Source organism: Patagioenas fasciata, chromosome 2, assembly GCF_037038585.1.
Source record: "Patagioenas fasciata isolate bPatFas1 chromosome 2, bPatFas1.hap1, whole genome shotgun sequence".
Classification (NCBI taxonomy): domain Eukaryota; kingdom Metazoa; phylum Chordata; class Aves; order Columbiformes; family Columbidae; genus Patagioenas; species Patagioenas fasciata.
The window spans coordinates 91,352,024-91,368,214 of NC_092521.1; the positions used below are offsets into that span (position 1 = coordinate 91,352,024).

Consider the following 16,191-nt stretch of genomic DNA (forward strand, 5'->3'; position numbering starts at 1 on the left):
GAATTACTTGTTTGTTACTTGCTAATTATTAAGATTATTGTGTCATGTTGCTCTTAAGGTTTGAGAGCACTGATATACCTGACCTGACTGCCCGGTAGTAGTACCATAGAGAGTATGCAGTTTGAGTTTCAGTTCAAATTCCCCTTTCTTGAATATGTTTACTAGAAAACAATAGAAATATTTTTTTTTTCTTGCAGACATATGGGATGTCTTTTCCTCCTTTCCCCTCCAGACATTGTACTGTCAGCACATCCTTTTGTAGCTCTTGCTCCTAGCTGTTTCTATTGGGACAATGAATATTACCACATCTTTCTCATTCCTTGGCTTGCGCCTGCCCTGCTTCCCCCCACCCCCTTCTTAGCTGTATGATTCCTCATACCTTGTAGTGTATTTTGTTATATGTAGCTGTTGAAAGAGTTTCTCTTGCCACCACTCATCTATTTAAGGAAATGTCTGAGCACCCCATTATCATCACTATGGTTGTGGCATTATTGTCTCATTAGCTATCCTGATGTCTATTCTTGCTCTACTGTTTTCATAAATAGCCATTGTCAGTGATACAGAAAGGATGGAGATAAATGACAGATGATAGATTTGAGGAGGTGAAGACTGAAATTCTACAGATTAGGGTTTATTTTGTTGATGTGGCATATATAGTTTATTTTTCTGAGTGGTGGTGTAATAAATTATTGTAATCACTTCAATCAGCAATGGCTTGAGACCACTAAGAACTGATGTAATCCATAGTTCTAGAGCTACTTGGGTAATCAACTGTGAAATGTATAGGTATTTACATATATTTACATTTTTACAGAGTTCTTACTGTGTTCTTGCAACTTTTCTGCATGCCACTTTGCTTCTGGTAAATGATATGTTTATCCATGTATTTGAACTCTTAGTAACTGTATTTTTCTCTGTGCAATTATTGTTTGATGACTTTGCATTTCTGTAATATTGAGCTTTAAACTACAATAAACAGACTGAATTGATGATATCAGTAAGTTTGTCATTTGTGATGGAGAACTATATGAACATAGTTGAATTTATTTCCAACTCAAGGATTTTTTTCCCTCTCTAAATGTCAGTACAAGGAAAAAAAAAATTGATGTTTTCAGGAGGGATTTCTGTTCAAAAGGGTGTCAACAAGACAAGGGGCAATGGATGCAAACTGGAGCATAGGACGTTCCACTTAAATATGAGAAGAAACTTCTTCGCAGTGAGGGTGACAGAGCACTGGAACAGGCTGCCCAGGGAGGTTGTGGAGTCTCCTACTCTGGAGACATTCAAAACCCACCTGGACACATTCCTGTTTAACATCATCTAGGTGTTCCTGCTCCAGCAGGGGGATTGGACTAGATGATCTTTCCAGGTCCCTTCTGATCCCTAACATTCTGTGATTCTGTGAACCGAGTCAACCTAGGTATCTGGCTTTTAACATTGATGATCTGAACCAGTGAGCAGTGATGTGTATTCTATCTGCATCAGTCAGAACTGCTTGAGAGAGAAACTATGTATGTTTTCATCACTGGAGTCTGTAATGTTTTTATTTCAGTGCTTTAAGTCCCCCATCTCAAGTTCAAGACATACTGATGAGGTGTAAAGGTTTGGAGTCACTTCCAGTGGCTTTCCACTAACCTCTGAAAATGATGCAGCACTCAAGTCACAGAATGGATTGGTAAAGAACAATTAGATTTTAATGCAAAAAACCCTAAATGAATGTGACAGCTGAGAACCATGTGTGTTTCTCATCCTGCTTCATTTCTTGCAATTTATTTTGTATTCCAGCTTGAGCCTGTAGAGAAACCTGCCTAGTGGATATAAAATATGCCACTTTTGGAAGAAGATAGAAATGTAGGCCCCAAAGTAGTGGTTCAAAACGGGTGTGTCCCTTCCATTTTAAATCACAGTACACATGGCCCGGGCATCTAATAGAAGGAATATATAAAAAATTATTTCCTTGAATCAAGGCTCACATGTGTAGCTAATATGAGGCATTTCTACATTTGTTTATTTAATAATGTAGAAATAAAAGTATTTTAAGAGAGTAATAAAACAGTATGGTCAAACTGTAGGTATTAACCAAAATAGTTTGTGAGCATTTCTAACAGTTTTTGTGGTCAAACTTGCTCATTTGCCTCATTATGAGCCCTTCAAATTGAGACAAATTTGAAAGAGAGTATCTGCCAGTTCTGAATTTCCTTCACTGCTGTTGCACATCTTTATTTATGTTTAAAGTATTCTCTTTTACTGCTGATCTTCTACTTGCTGCCTTTTTTTAAGCAACTGAGCTCAATCCTACTGTCAGTTAAGCCAGTACAGCTGCATGAAGCATCTGACCCATAGGTCAGTGTTCTGTCTTTTGCTCTCATAAATGACTGAGATACTGATATTATTATGTACAGAAGAATTGCAGCGTTGATGGGGAGGGGATGACATGCTAATGTGGGAGCTGTTTGAATAAAACTCAGGTATTTTTGACAAACTCATGTCTTTTTGAAAAGGAGAGGTGAAAATAATGGTAATAATAGGACAACTACTTGTTGTGGTTTAACCCCAGCCCACAACAAGGATCATGGTAGCTGCTCGCTTGCCCTCCCCCCTCCCCAAGTGGGATGGGAGGGAGAATTGAAAGGTAAGGGAGAAACTCGTGGGCTGACATAAGAACAGTTTAATAGGCTAAAAAATAATAATATATTACTACTAATAGTGTACATATAAATATAAAAAAGTGATACTCTATTGCAATTGCTCTCACCAACTGGTGACTGATATCTAGTCCATCTCATGCCAAACAGTCAGTCCTGGAAAGGAGGCTGCCCGTGGTCCAAAACAGATAATTCCACCAAGAAAGCGAAAAGGCCAAAATGGCAGAAGGTTGAATTCCAACAGGACCTTGGCAACAGCCAAAACTTCAGTAAGTTCTTAAATTCTTTTCATACCAAATCAAAAACACAGTCCAGCTGCTATTAATAATAATAAAACAGTAACTCTGTCCCAGGGAACAAGTGGGTTACTACATTACTCTTGCACTAAATCCAAACCAAAAAGACTGTGCTAGGTACCAAAAAGAAAATATTCTAACTGTATGAAGAAAATTACCTCAATCTCAGCAAAGACCAGTACACTGCTAAATGCTTTAGAACTTCACCCTGCTTGGAAATTCACCTTAAGGAAGATCATCTGGAGAAAAGCTAAGTAGAGCGAAATTCACATGAACCTTCAGTTCTCTAAGACTTTATATGTTTTTCTTCTTCTTGTTCTTGTTTTTAATATAAAATAGCAAAGTTCAGCAAATTTGTTACCAGCTCCTGGATGCAGTATGTCCCAAATCATGACCCATTGATAGACTGGGGAACAATTTTATCTCTACACTGCTCCCTACCACAACTTTACCCAAACTAGTCTTTTTCCTTTTTAAGTCTGCCCCTTTCCACAGTATGTGTGGCTTGGTCTTTTCTCACCTTTTCTTCTTTCCTTACAGATGTCAAAAGGGATCAGAGTGATCCTGTGTATTCCAAACAAGATTATAAGCAGTACATGTTTCATTTTAAAGAAATGTAAACAGAGTTTAATTGTGCCTCTTATTGTCAGAGTGTGCTCTTGAATTCATGTGTGGTAAAGCTAATTATATTATACACTTACAGTTTCAGACCAGGATTTATTTTTCTATATATTTGAAGCAAAGTCTTTATGCTGCTGGTTGCAGTTGCCAACCACTTTTGTTGTTCTGGGTTTGGAAATTACAAATTCACATTTCTAAGCTTCTTTCATAAGGAAAGCATGCTTAATAAATCAAAGCTTGGTTTCTGTTCTCATCCTCCTATTCCAGAAACTGGAGACATTAATTGAATGCCAAGTGATATGAGATGGTCTATAAAAATGTGACAATGAATGGACAGATATGGATGGAAACCTCTCATTCACTTTTTGACTTTGTTTTCTGAATTGGGAAGCGGGCCTTTAGAGCTGAGTAGTTTTCCTATCTATACATCACTAAAATAGTCTCAAAAATCAGGAAGAGACGAACTCACTTTTACATGCCTGTCTTCTAACTTTTTGATTTTCTTAGGGATGAGAAGAAAAAATACCTCCAATGGAAGAAAATGTGAGTTGTTTTTTTTTCCTCCCTCCAAATATCACAAAGTAGTACTCTTCCCTCCCCAAGCATAAACAAATCAACAACACAAATTAAGCTGATTTTCTCTCTTCTTTTTTATTTTTTTTTTAATCTCTACAATTATTCCGTTCTATGCCAGTGTGTTATCACTATTTTTTCCCTCTAAAAGTTTACAGACTCTTTGAAGTCTACAGTACGAGTTATGGGGTCACGTGCATAGCTATTTAAACCTGTGAATTATGATGGAAGACACCTCTATTAAAGTTTATGGTATGTAGATAAAGGCTTGTTAGATTTTCAATTAACTTGAAGGATTAAAGCATTACAGCTATTGTTCCTGCCTTGTGAAAGGTGAAGAAATGGTAACCTGCTCATTAGATATGGGTAGTACTTAAGCAGGAAAATTATTCTGTTTTCTTAATACTTTGGGAATGAAATTACTAGTTACTTGTGGGTTTTTGATAGGCTCCTAAATAAAGGGAAGAACAATAATTAAGCAGTACACACTCCTGATGGACACCTCTTGTTACCGATTTCTATCTGGACATTGTATCTTTGACCACTACTCTCTGGGTGCAACCATCTGGCCAGTTCTTCATCCGCCCAACAGTCCACCCATCAAACCCATATCTCTCCCCTTTAGAGAGAAGGATGTTGTGGGGGACTGTGTCGAATGCTTTACAGAAGTCCAGGTAGATGACATCTGTAGCCCTTCCTTTTTGTCCACTGATGTAATTACTTCATTGTAGAAGGCCACTAGCTTGGTCAGGCAGGACTTGCCCTTGGTGAAGCCATGCTGGCTGTCTCACATCCCCTCGCTGTCCTCCATGTGCCTCAGCATAGCTTTTATAACAATCTGTTCCATGATCTTCCCAGGCACAGACATGCACTTTGGTTCTTCAGGATGCTGAGCATTCTGCTCTGATCTGCTGAAGCAGTTAGAGGTGCTTAGTTTAATGAATTATGAAGCCATTGAAAAGTACAGATGCTTTGCTGGGTTGATGTCACGTCACATAGTGACTTACAGATGGGAAACTAGAGACTAAAGGAAAATTAGAGGAGTTGGAAAGAACCTTTATTGTAAATAAATAATGAAAGGCTGTGGCCAGAGAGGTAAGATGTTTACAAAGAGTAGAAGGAAGTTGTGAAGGAGGAGAGTGTGCTCCCATATGCCTATGGCTGTGTGTGAGCTTATTGCATTGAGAGGGAAGCTAATAGAATATGGAGCATACCTCAATCAGATTAAAAGATCAAGAAGAAATAATGGCACAAGAGAAAAGTGTCAAATTTAATACAGTTTTTTAAATGTTTGCAACATACTGTAGGGAAAATGAATGCAAAAGCAAGAGTTAAATAGGACACTCAAAACGTGTAATAAATATGTAGGGAGATAGAGTGGGTTAAAAAGAAGGTAAAACAAGAAGTGTTTTATATGCTGCAGGAATTCTGAAAGGAGTAAGCGAAGACTTTCCTTTTCAAGTACTGTTGTCTTCATCCCTCCCTATTCACACCTGACTGCACTGTCTGCTGACACCCTCTAGATGGTGTTGGGGGATATGGGCATGTTGAGTTTCTCCTAACTCTGCAAGTTTGGATAGATATGTACTGGTTGTGGGTTTTTTTTTTTTTTTTAATATGTATAAAGTTATTTTTAACAAAGTGTTGGCATAATTGTAGGTGGTGTTTGAGCCAGTGTAGATTTAAACACTTAGATGGGGAAATCAAATACAGTCATGAGAAAAGGGTCTGTTATCTTTTATTTAAAGCATTGCATGGATACTGTAGCCTGTTTTTCCATTAGGAGCATACAGTGAAGTGTTTCTAGGGAACCCATCTCTGGTGGGGATTACATAAGTTTTCTTTGGGTCGCATGCCTGCGTTTCTCACTGGCAGGACACTGTTTCAGAGCTCCGCAGTTTCCTTTTCTTAGCACAGCTAAGAGCAGCACCTCTGCTCTCAGGTCAAGTGGAACGGACACAGTTCTTAAAGAAATTGCAACATTCTCTTGTGTGATCTGTGAGTAGTCGCAGCTGTTGTGTTGTTTGGAAAAACTAGACAACACATCACCCCCTACATGCCTGCTAGCCGATGTGGAGTGCCATTGGAAGAGTATGTTTTGTTTGTCACATGTAAGAATAGAAGTCAGTGTGTTAATGTTGTTAATGTGGTGGTGGTGTTTTGTTATTGTGTTGGTTTTTTTTTCTTTTCCTTTGTGTTTTCTTTGAAAACAGAAATCTTAGATTATTTTAAAAACTACTGAAAATCCCAAAATATTTTAAAACATTGTGCAGGACACAAAACATACAGTGTTATCTCTTTTATAATTTTTGTGTGGTGGTGAAATGTTGCTTTGCTTTCTGTGGAGTATATTAAATATGCTGTTGTTGTACAGGCTTGCTATTAACAGTGCATCAGAGGAAATACTGGCAACCAAAAGAGATTGAAATTTGATTATTGCATCATTATTCCCATATTTTCATAGGACAGTGCAGTGATGCTCCAATCCCTTTATCATCTTTGTGACCCTTCACTGGGAAGTCCAGAGCTGGACACCGTACTCCAGGTGTGTCCTCACTGTACTGAGCAGAGGGGAAGGATCACCCCCCATGACCTGCTGGCAGTGGCCTTCCTAATGCAGCCCAGAATGTTGTTGGCCTTTTTGGTCACATGAGACTGGCTCATGGTCAACTTGTTATCCATTTGGACCATCAGGTCCTTTACTGCAAGACTGCTTTCCTGCCAGTCAGGCCCCAGCATATACTGGTACATGGAGGTTTTCTTCCTCAGGAACAGGGTTTGCTCTTTGTTCAATTTGATGATGTTCCTGTCAGCCCATTTATCCAGTCTGCTGCGGTCCCTCTGAATGGCAGCATGTTCATCTGATCTATCAATCACTCCAGTTTTGTATCATCTGTGTATCTGCTGAGGATGCACTCTATCCGACCGTCTAGGTCATGAATGGAGATGTTAAACAGTACTGAATCCTTTATTGACCCCTGGGCATGCTTCTGGTGACCAGCCTCCAGGTGGGCTTCTTGCAGCTGATAACCATCTCTTGAACCTGACAGTTCAGCCAGTTTTCAACCCACATCACTGTCCACTTATCTCAGGGGTGTCAGACTACTCCTACATTTACACAGTCCTAAAATTACATTTGGCCCTTTGAAGGCAACCATGAGGCTGATGTGGCCCACGGTGAAAATGAGTTTGACACACCTGACTTACCTAGTTTGTACTTCATCGGTTTGTTTATGACAATGTTATGGGAGACAGTGTCAGAAGCCTTACTAAAGTCAAGACGACACATCCATTGCTCTCCTCTCATCCACCAAGCTAGTTATCCTTTTGTAGAAGGCTAACAGGTTGATCAGATGTGTTTTCTGCTTCATAATTCCATGCTCCTAATCACCATCATGTGTTCTGGAAGTTATTTCCAAGATTAGTTGCTTTGCCACCTTCCCAGTGATTGTGGTGAGGCTGATTGGCCTGTGGGTTTCTTGACCTTGAAGATAGGACTGACAAATTTTCTCACACCTCTGTTTTAAACTAAGCTTATCTAGAGAAGACCTTTAGATTACAATTGCCTTTTCTTGATGAAACTTGCTTGTTATTTTTGTAAGGACACTTTTAATTTAGACACTGCAAATAAAATAATAACTGATCACTGAGTTTACTGTATGTTGATCAAATCTTCAGCTTACAGTTGGAACAGGGTTAAAATTTGTACTGAATATTTTTCCTCCCTTCGACTTCATTATCTGGAACCAGACCAGGTTAATGGAGAGTGGGAACTCTATTCCAGACTATCATCTTTACAGAATAATCAGTTTTCCTGAGAGCATCACGAGGAGATTGTTAGGGAAGACACTCGTAAAGGCCTTCCTTTGATGCAGATGAGAAATCATTTATGTGAACAAGCAGCTTTCTGGTCATGGAAGTGGAAGCTTGCAGATTGCCGGGAGCAAACCAGGGCATCAGTCAAGCTGAATTGATTTAAATCATAATTAAAAATGGATTATTTAAAGGAGCAGGGAAGCTTTTGTGCTTTTATGTTGTTTTCCTTGAAAATGCTTGGTTCTCACCAGCTGACAAAAAGTGAACTAAGTTGTTTGGTAAATAGTAGTGGTCGTCTTTATGGCAAAGCAAGCATTGACTTCGCACTTTTAAGCAATTACACAACCTAACACAAATGTAGTTAGTTTCTTCATATTTACATATTTTTATTTTATAAAATAATGAATGCTACATTTCCTACTTACCTGCTCGTGATTAGTATTGATTTGGGATGCGTACAGTTGCATTTGGATGGAAATTTGAATTCAGTTAAAGATACAGAAACCTAACTTGCTTTTCCCCCAAAACATAATTCACATTTAAAAAGAGTAGAGTAGACTAAACAACGGAAATATCTTTATTGAATGAAGCAGATTCTTTGTGGATATCATGGTCTTCTAGCTTTTATAATTAATGGATATCATATTGAGAAGTAAAGGTGCAGGTAGTTTTGGTCTGACAAGCCTGTTATGATTTTCTTCTGTAAAGGTTACGCATGGAATATGGTGACATGATTTTTGAAGTGGCAAAAAGGTATTTATGTTATCTTCTGTGTTTTTTTTGGAGAGTTATTCTGATCTATGGTTTATTACAATAATTAAGTGTTCCCAGATGTTAGCAGATGCTTGTTTTACTATGCAGAAAGTTAGTGTCCCCCAGCTTTGTTCTTCATACAACTTTGCTGATGTATTTAAGAATTGAGTGCATAAAATTTTATTAGATCTTACTCATTTTGACAGAAGAAAAAATGTGAAGAAATTTTCCATGAAATATCTGTTTCTTGGTTTTGCTCGTTTCAGTTTGGTTGTGGGTTGTATGAGATGAGGATTGTGAAGGTACATGCAGAGTTTAGAATATGGTTCAAGCTTCAACCCAGGCTTCAATCCAGGCTTCCTATGTTCCAATAATTATAAAAATCTGTTCTAAGTGAAGGAAGGAACATAAATTACACTTGGTTTGTTCAGCCTGGAGGAGACTGAGGGGAGACCTCATGGCAGCTATAGCTTCCTCACAAGGGGAGGAGGAGGGGCAGGCGCTGGTCTCTTCTCTCAACAACAGAACCTGAGGGAATGGCAGGAAGATGTGCCAGGGGAGGTTTAGGTTGGACGTGAGGAAAAGGTTCTTCCCCCAGAGGGTGGTGGAGCACTGGAACAGGCTCCCCAGGGAGGTGTCACGGCCCCAAGCCTGACAGTGTTCAAGAAGAGACTGGACAACGCCCTCAGACACATGGTGTGAACTGTGGGGTTGTCCTGTGCAGGGACAGGAGTTGGACTCCATGATCCTTGTGGGTCTCTTCCAGCTCAGGACAATCTATGGTTCTACTGTTCTCAAGTAAGGAGACAGCTTTGTATTATTTGGGTCTGTGATGTCTGAGCCAACAGGTCTATTCCTTTCAGGTCTGAGGGGTCATCCCCCAGCCTGCCTGGAGACACAGCAGGAAAAGGCTGCAGGATCGTCTCTTCCCATTACATCAGGAGAAAACTCAGGCTACCTCAGACTTCATGCCATCTGAAATTCAGACCACTGCAGTAGTAGATCTGTTTCCTGGGTTGCACTGCATGTGGTCAAACCCCAAGATGATCTGGCTGTCTGGAGGAATTGGTAATGACTGAAGGAAATGGGTGTTATGGCTGTTGACAACGTGACTGCCTTCAGTGCTGTTTTACTGCTTTATTCTGATGATGAATTAGGCTTAGGATGCACAGGGGCAAACAAAGAATAATGGAATAAAGTATAAATGTATGACTCTATAAATCCACTGCAGAATGTGCAGTGTCTGGAAGGTTAATATAGTATGTAATAGTTAATGTAAGTGCTGACAGCTCACATACTGAAGTGGCTTCTAAGAGGTAGCTGCGAATTTACTTATGTTGCTAAGTGAAAAAAACCTGATTTATCTACTTTGGTGAATTTGACAAGCAAGTAAAAATAAGGTATTTGAAGAGGCAAAATTTGCAGTATTTGGGTTGTGCTGTGGGAGCCCTGTAACGTGTATGTCAGTTTAATAGCAGTATGTGATAGCATTTGCTAAAACAGCATGTATATTCCATCCTTATGTTTAGGAAATCTGGTTCATCAATGATAACTTCAATTATCGGGTTTCCCAGCCTTTCTTTGCAATGGTGGCAATCGCTGCAGCATCTTCCAGCTCTGAGCAAAGCTGTTACATAAGTGCGGGTAGAAGTTAGGTGTTGCCTTAGCAGTGTTTTTCTTTTGCTTTGAAGGAGCTTACCGTGGCTTGAAAATACATTTCTCTAGTGTTCTGTAATCTGAACTTCAGTGTTAAAAATAAATAACATTGCACTATTGTTATAATACTTAGTGCTTTTACTCATAATGGAATGAAGCAGCCAGACAGCTGTTAGTTGCTAGAAAGGGGAAGATAATTCTGAAGTTACTAAGCTTTCTACTTCTGTCTGAAGTCACCTCCTTTATCCAAACTTGTGAATTTTTTTGAATTGAATATTTTTGTCAGTGATGGGGTTTTTGTCATCAAAAAATCATTTTTTCGTTCCCCAAACCAGAAAAATCATGTCCTTTCAAGATTACTTCAGAATGGCTGTGTGCATGTGTGTGTGGAGACACCATTTGGCATTCATGTCTGTGTGTTTGAATGATGGACATCCTGAGGAGAACAAGGACTTGCTTTGGGAAGTGATTCTTAAAAATTTCTGGGCACTTGGCTTACAACATTATGTACGAGCTGTGTTTATTTTGCTTCCTCTACAAGCAGAAAGCCTTTTGCTTTGCTGAGTAGTTTCTTTAAGCCATTAACAGAGAGGCTTTAAAATGGGTAAGTCTTGTACTGACGTGTTCAATACTGATAATACCAGTGTAGCCAAACCTGACATGCAAGATGAACTGAGCAGATTAAATGAACAGATGCCATTCAGATGGTGAAAGACTGTTCTTAAGTCTGCTCTGGCAGTTTTCAACAAGTGCTTGAAAAAGGAAATGAACATTTTTATTGAACAACTAGATATTCAGCTTTTAATGTAAATTGATATCATTCTGCAATACTACTGCTGCTTCGTCATCTGTCAGCAGATCTTTCGGGGGCCAGATCTTTTCAGACTCAGTAGTGCTGCTAAAGTCAATGATTTTTTGTTTCAAAAGAGAAGATCCCTGTGTGACCTGAGATTCATTCCACAAAGTACGAATTTCATCTGGGAGTATCCATTTCTCTATAGAGTCCACCTTTGAAAGGGGAAATGCCTTGGATCTGCTAAACATTTCTTTCACTTTTGATTGCTTTAACCACGGCTTCGTATTCGCAGATCAAGACAGCTTTCCCCATTTTCCACAAACCCTATTTTATGTACTTCAAGTATGGACCATTATTTTGCAAGTTTTTATCATCCTAATGTGCAGAGCAAATTAAGGGTTTCAGATATACATAAAATTGTGAGAAAATCTATTTTAGGTTAAAATCAGTGGATTATTTCCCGCATCACTCTTTGCTATTGACATGACACTCTTGCTTTGCAGCAAAATCATGTAGTTGAAGTTGTTGTGCAACATGGCATTGGAGGATGTGAATGACTTATAGCTCCAGAAGAGGATTCAATGAAGCGTGATGGATCAGACAGCACTTGGCTCATTTCGTGTTTGTGCTTGTGCTTGAATTCCAGTGGAATGGAGCATGAGCCTAATCCAAAGTCCAGTAATTAAAATACAGTTGAAAGACTGTGAGATGACAAGACTTTGGGTCAAGTCTTTAGTTCATTTGGGTTTCAGTAAGTTTGGAAATTGTACTGATAAAGCCTCAGTTTTCTCAAGTACATAATTAGCTTAACTTTTACCCAGTGTTGGTACCTTCTGGAAGCCCAGATAAGAGCCTTGTGCACCGAGATGCTGAGAAGAGCCGAACAAGTTTATTATTTTAGTAAAAAGAGTGAAAAATCAAGCAGGTTCTAAGCTGATGCCAAGATAGACTTGGCAGGGGAGGAAGGGAATGATTGTTTATATGATGGAAATTTAGGGAGATCTGACACCCTGTATGACCTGTGAACAAATGTCCCATATGTGTGGCAGTACATTGTTAAATTTTAATGCAAATATCCACAAGCGTCTGTGTGCTCTTATTAATTGTATAATCAGTGGAAATAAGACATTTGAGGTTTTAGTTAGCAGAATAATGATGGCTTATGTTGTAAGGTATAAAAGTTTTACCATCACTTCTGTACCGTAGTTTGTATTAATATGACAGCTGTTGTTGCTTATGAGTCACAAGTGGTAATCTTAAGATCATGTCAGTAAAATTTTTATGCTATACACTCACCATTGTGTTTGATATACAGTACACCAAAAATGTTTTACAGAAAAGAAGTTTATTTAGTAACAGTTCAGAGGGTTTTACATTTTTATTGTAGGTAGTTTTAATTTCACGCATCTGCATATCTACTCTTTAGTTATTTCATTGCTGTATGTAGTTGAGAAGGGAAGATATTTTAATACACATATAAGAAGCCTGTAAGAATTACTTGTAGTAAAATTAAGTATCCAAACAAAGTGTTCCTAAGATTTAATACCTGGAAACTTTATACGAAATAAAAGCATGTGCTCTGTAGCAGATGCAAGGTGATAATCCACCTTTTCTCATATCAAAAACATGAGGTTGTTAAACCAGGTTCATGATTTGTAATGTAACGTTGCCTATTCTGCTTCAAAAGTCACAATAATTCTGGAAGAGGAAAGGCTTAGGTTTTTAGTTTTAGTTTTGTTTGTTTGTTTTTGTTTTGGTGGATTGTTTGTTTGTTTCAACCAACCAACAAAACAAAATAAAAGCAAATGAGTGACTGTCTGGACAGGATATTTACACAATGTAATTAATTTATTTATACCTGTGTGGGATTAACTTTATTTGAAGTAGTTAGAACATATAAAAGGATTTGGAAATACCATAGGTTTAATTGGATTCCAAGAATCATAGCCTACATACGCTGTAAAATAAAGATGCTCCAGAAAGGTGAATGAATAGGACTTTGAGAAACTCAGGTGACACAAAGCATCTTGGAGGTCTTACCTGAATTTTCTGAATGGAGAAGTCACACATTTGCTTCAGGTATGTATTTAGGTGGGAAATTGGTTTAAAAATATCAAGAGCATTGTCAGTTCCTATATTTTCTCTGCCACTCAGCTTTAAAATAGGTTTATTGGATTACTTACTTGGTGTAATTTAAGTGAGCTGAGCATTAGTGAAGTTTAAAAATTAAAAACCTATTATAGGGCTTACTCAGAGCAGTATGAAGCACGGTCCAGAACATATTCCTCCAACCTAAATACCCCCTCGTTCCTGTCAGTGTTTCTTTTTGATGGACTAGACATTGCATACCTGTGAGCAACCACTTTGCCCAGGGAGAGGGGTGGAAGAGAGGCCTGATGAGACAGCACCTCAGGACTACAGAGCTGACATTAGATCTCTAACGGCAGCCAGAAACACAGATCAGATTTTTAGTTGTTGCATTAGGCGGAGAGCTTCATTGGACTTGTCAGACCTCTAGAGATGGTACATCTCCATTGTGCTAAGGCTGTGGTTAGCATGCTGTGCACAATGTCCTGTCCTTTCTTTACAAGAAAATTTTATCCATTTTTTTTACACACAGGGTATTCACAGTCCTTTCTGGTGTGACAGTTTGCTGCTAATGTGCTTGAATTGGCCATCAGTGATTTTTACATTCCCTTATTTTTTTTCTTTTTTTTTCTTTTTTTTTGGTCCCAAGTGAAGGGTCTGTCCTGAAAAAGCATTACATTCATGCAGTTTGTGTTCAGGGCTACTCAAAAAGCATCCCTCTGGAGACCTGTGCTTGAGTCGTACACTTACTAGAAGCAGAGCAACACAGGATGCTTTTATTCTGGCTGGAGTAGACTTGCCACGGCGAACAATGACTTCAAATGAAAAAGAGAGGGGGATTTTTTGTTTATGTGCTTGTTTTACTGCGCTTCTTGCCTAAGCATATTGAGAACCTACCTGATGAAGATGGATGTGTTACAACCTCAGAATGATGTGATAAGAAACAAGAATATGACCTGAGGAATTTGGTTTAGCAGTCAAGAAGCAATCTTTTTGCCAAGAGACTGCTTTTCTGTCTTTTGTGTCTGCAATTTAAAAAGACGCTATTCTACTTAATAGAACTGATAGAAGGGAGAAGAGAAAGGGGTTGTCTTCTATTCTTAGTGTTTGTGATGGATACACTTTATCTTATATTTTTTTTTTTCTGATGGGAAGATCAGTGGAAAGTCTAACAGGAAAAGGGACAAAAACATGTTGGAAGTCATATTGGAAATGCTTTTGATGGGGTGTTGATTGGATTTTTAGTTTCCACTCACCTGGCTTCATTCAAGGAATGCATCTATGCATTTCATCATCAAGCCTGTCTTGGAGCTCTCTGTTCTGCAAAATGCATTAAATAGTCATGTGGGATTTTTGCATGATGGGAATTTTAAAATGTCTTCTGTATTTGGTTTTTTTATTGGGGAAAAAAGAAAGGTGATTTCAACCTGTTTTATAAGAGGGGCCAGACTGTTTCTTTTCACAATTAAGCTTAGTTTTCACACTGTCATGTTCTTTCTATAATTACTGAGTAATATAATGCTGTAAGATGTCCTTCGTTAACAGCTGATAGTTATGTCAACTCATTTAAATAGCCTCTAAATGTTACTGCCCTCCACCTTTTTTTTCTGTGACAGCATGGGTCGACTTGAAACAAGCCTTTTTTCAGAGAAACACATATGATATCGTGTTCTTTGTCTTGCTTTGACCATCTGCACCCTTATTGCTGAGACGTTACATTAGTAATTTTACTCCTAATGATGATATTGAAGTGCACCCTGAAACATCCTCTTCACTGGAAGGAGCACTCTATGATTTGCAATGCAGGCACAAGAATTCCACTTTCAGAATTGCATTTTTGTGTTTTTCAGTTGTCCTGCTTAAAATTTGTCTTCAGATTACTTTGTATGTGTTTGAAACACACAAAAACATTAAATGCATTGGTGCATACTACATATCTGACAACTTACATGGCTTTTCTATGGTTATGAACATTTTTGAATAGGAGGCAGCTGTTACTCAAGTGATAAATCATTAAAAAAAAAGTTTTTGCTAAATACTACAGGATAGATAGAGGAAAAACAACTATTTTTATTCCCTCTGCTTTTGCTAGTGTTCACCTGTTTTACCACCCTCTTTTGCCATGAAATGAAGCAGTTTGACAGTGAAGCATAATTTCTGAGTCACTGGGGTGTGCACGTCAGATGTAGCTAGTTAGGAGCTACTGTTCATATTTGATAGTGATGTACAAAAATGAAAGTTTTGCAAATAAAACTCAAATGTGTTCCTTGTACTTCTGTTGGAATTTGCTTAGGGGTGTTGGAGTAATAAACCACAGATTGAAAACTTGTTGCTTTAAGAAAAGAGAAATGTTTTATTTTCAAGTCCTTCAAGCAGTAGACTCACAGTGTCAAAGTGTATTACAAAGCGACAATAAACCATGGCAGATGCTCTCTGTTAACCCTCCACCCTCCCTGCTAAGGAAAGGTGATAAGGAAAAGGGAGAGAGACTTGCCAGTTAGAAAAAAAAAGTTTTTAACTGCTTCACTAATGCTACTAGTAAATAGAGAAAATAATACAAAATATACAAAACCAATCTTGAATATCTCAGGGTAGCCCAGGGTTCCTCTCTCCCACTGTGAATGGAGCTGGCGTAACTCCAGTGGCTGCAGGACAGGCACCTAGAAGTCCTGGGCTGGACAGCGCAGCAAACTGGAACTGGATTCAGGCATGCAGATGCAGGGTCTGGAACCAGACCTAGGATCGCAGGCACGACAGGCAGGGTCCTCTTCAGATGCCGACCATGGTGAGGCCCTTGTGATCTCCCACTTTTATAGGGTGTATGATGTAGATGGGATGGAATACTCAGTTGGTCAGTTTTAGTCACCTGTCCACTCCTCCTTGCAAATACGCCCCTCTCACTTGTGGGATGTTATCAGAATTCTTGGTTACTATAGTAATAAATCTA

The 16,191-nt window shown here is 38.7% G+C and overlaps 1 protein-coding gene across 6 annotated transcripts in view; it reads left to right on the plus strand.

Moving 5' to 3' along the window:
- Window positions 1–16,191, plus strand: part of FARS2 (phenylalanyl-tRNA synthetase 2, mitochondrial) — a 262,657-nt gene that overhangs the window by 28,616 nt on the left and 217,850 nt on the right. For 3 of the 6 annotated variants that reach the window (XM_071804545.1, XM_071804546.1, XM_071804544.1), the window contains one exon: window positions 4,070–4,105. The exons of the other annotated variants lie outside the window; for them this stretch is intronic. In XM_071804545.1, coding sequence (XP_071660646.1) covers window positions 4,094–4,105 — 12 coding nt within the window. In that variant the 5' untranslated portion in view covers window positions 4,070–4,093. Of the gene's footprint in view, window positions 1–4,069; window positions 4,106–16,191 lie in introns of those variants that run through there. 6 annotated transcript variants of the gene reach the window in all.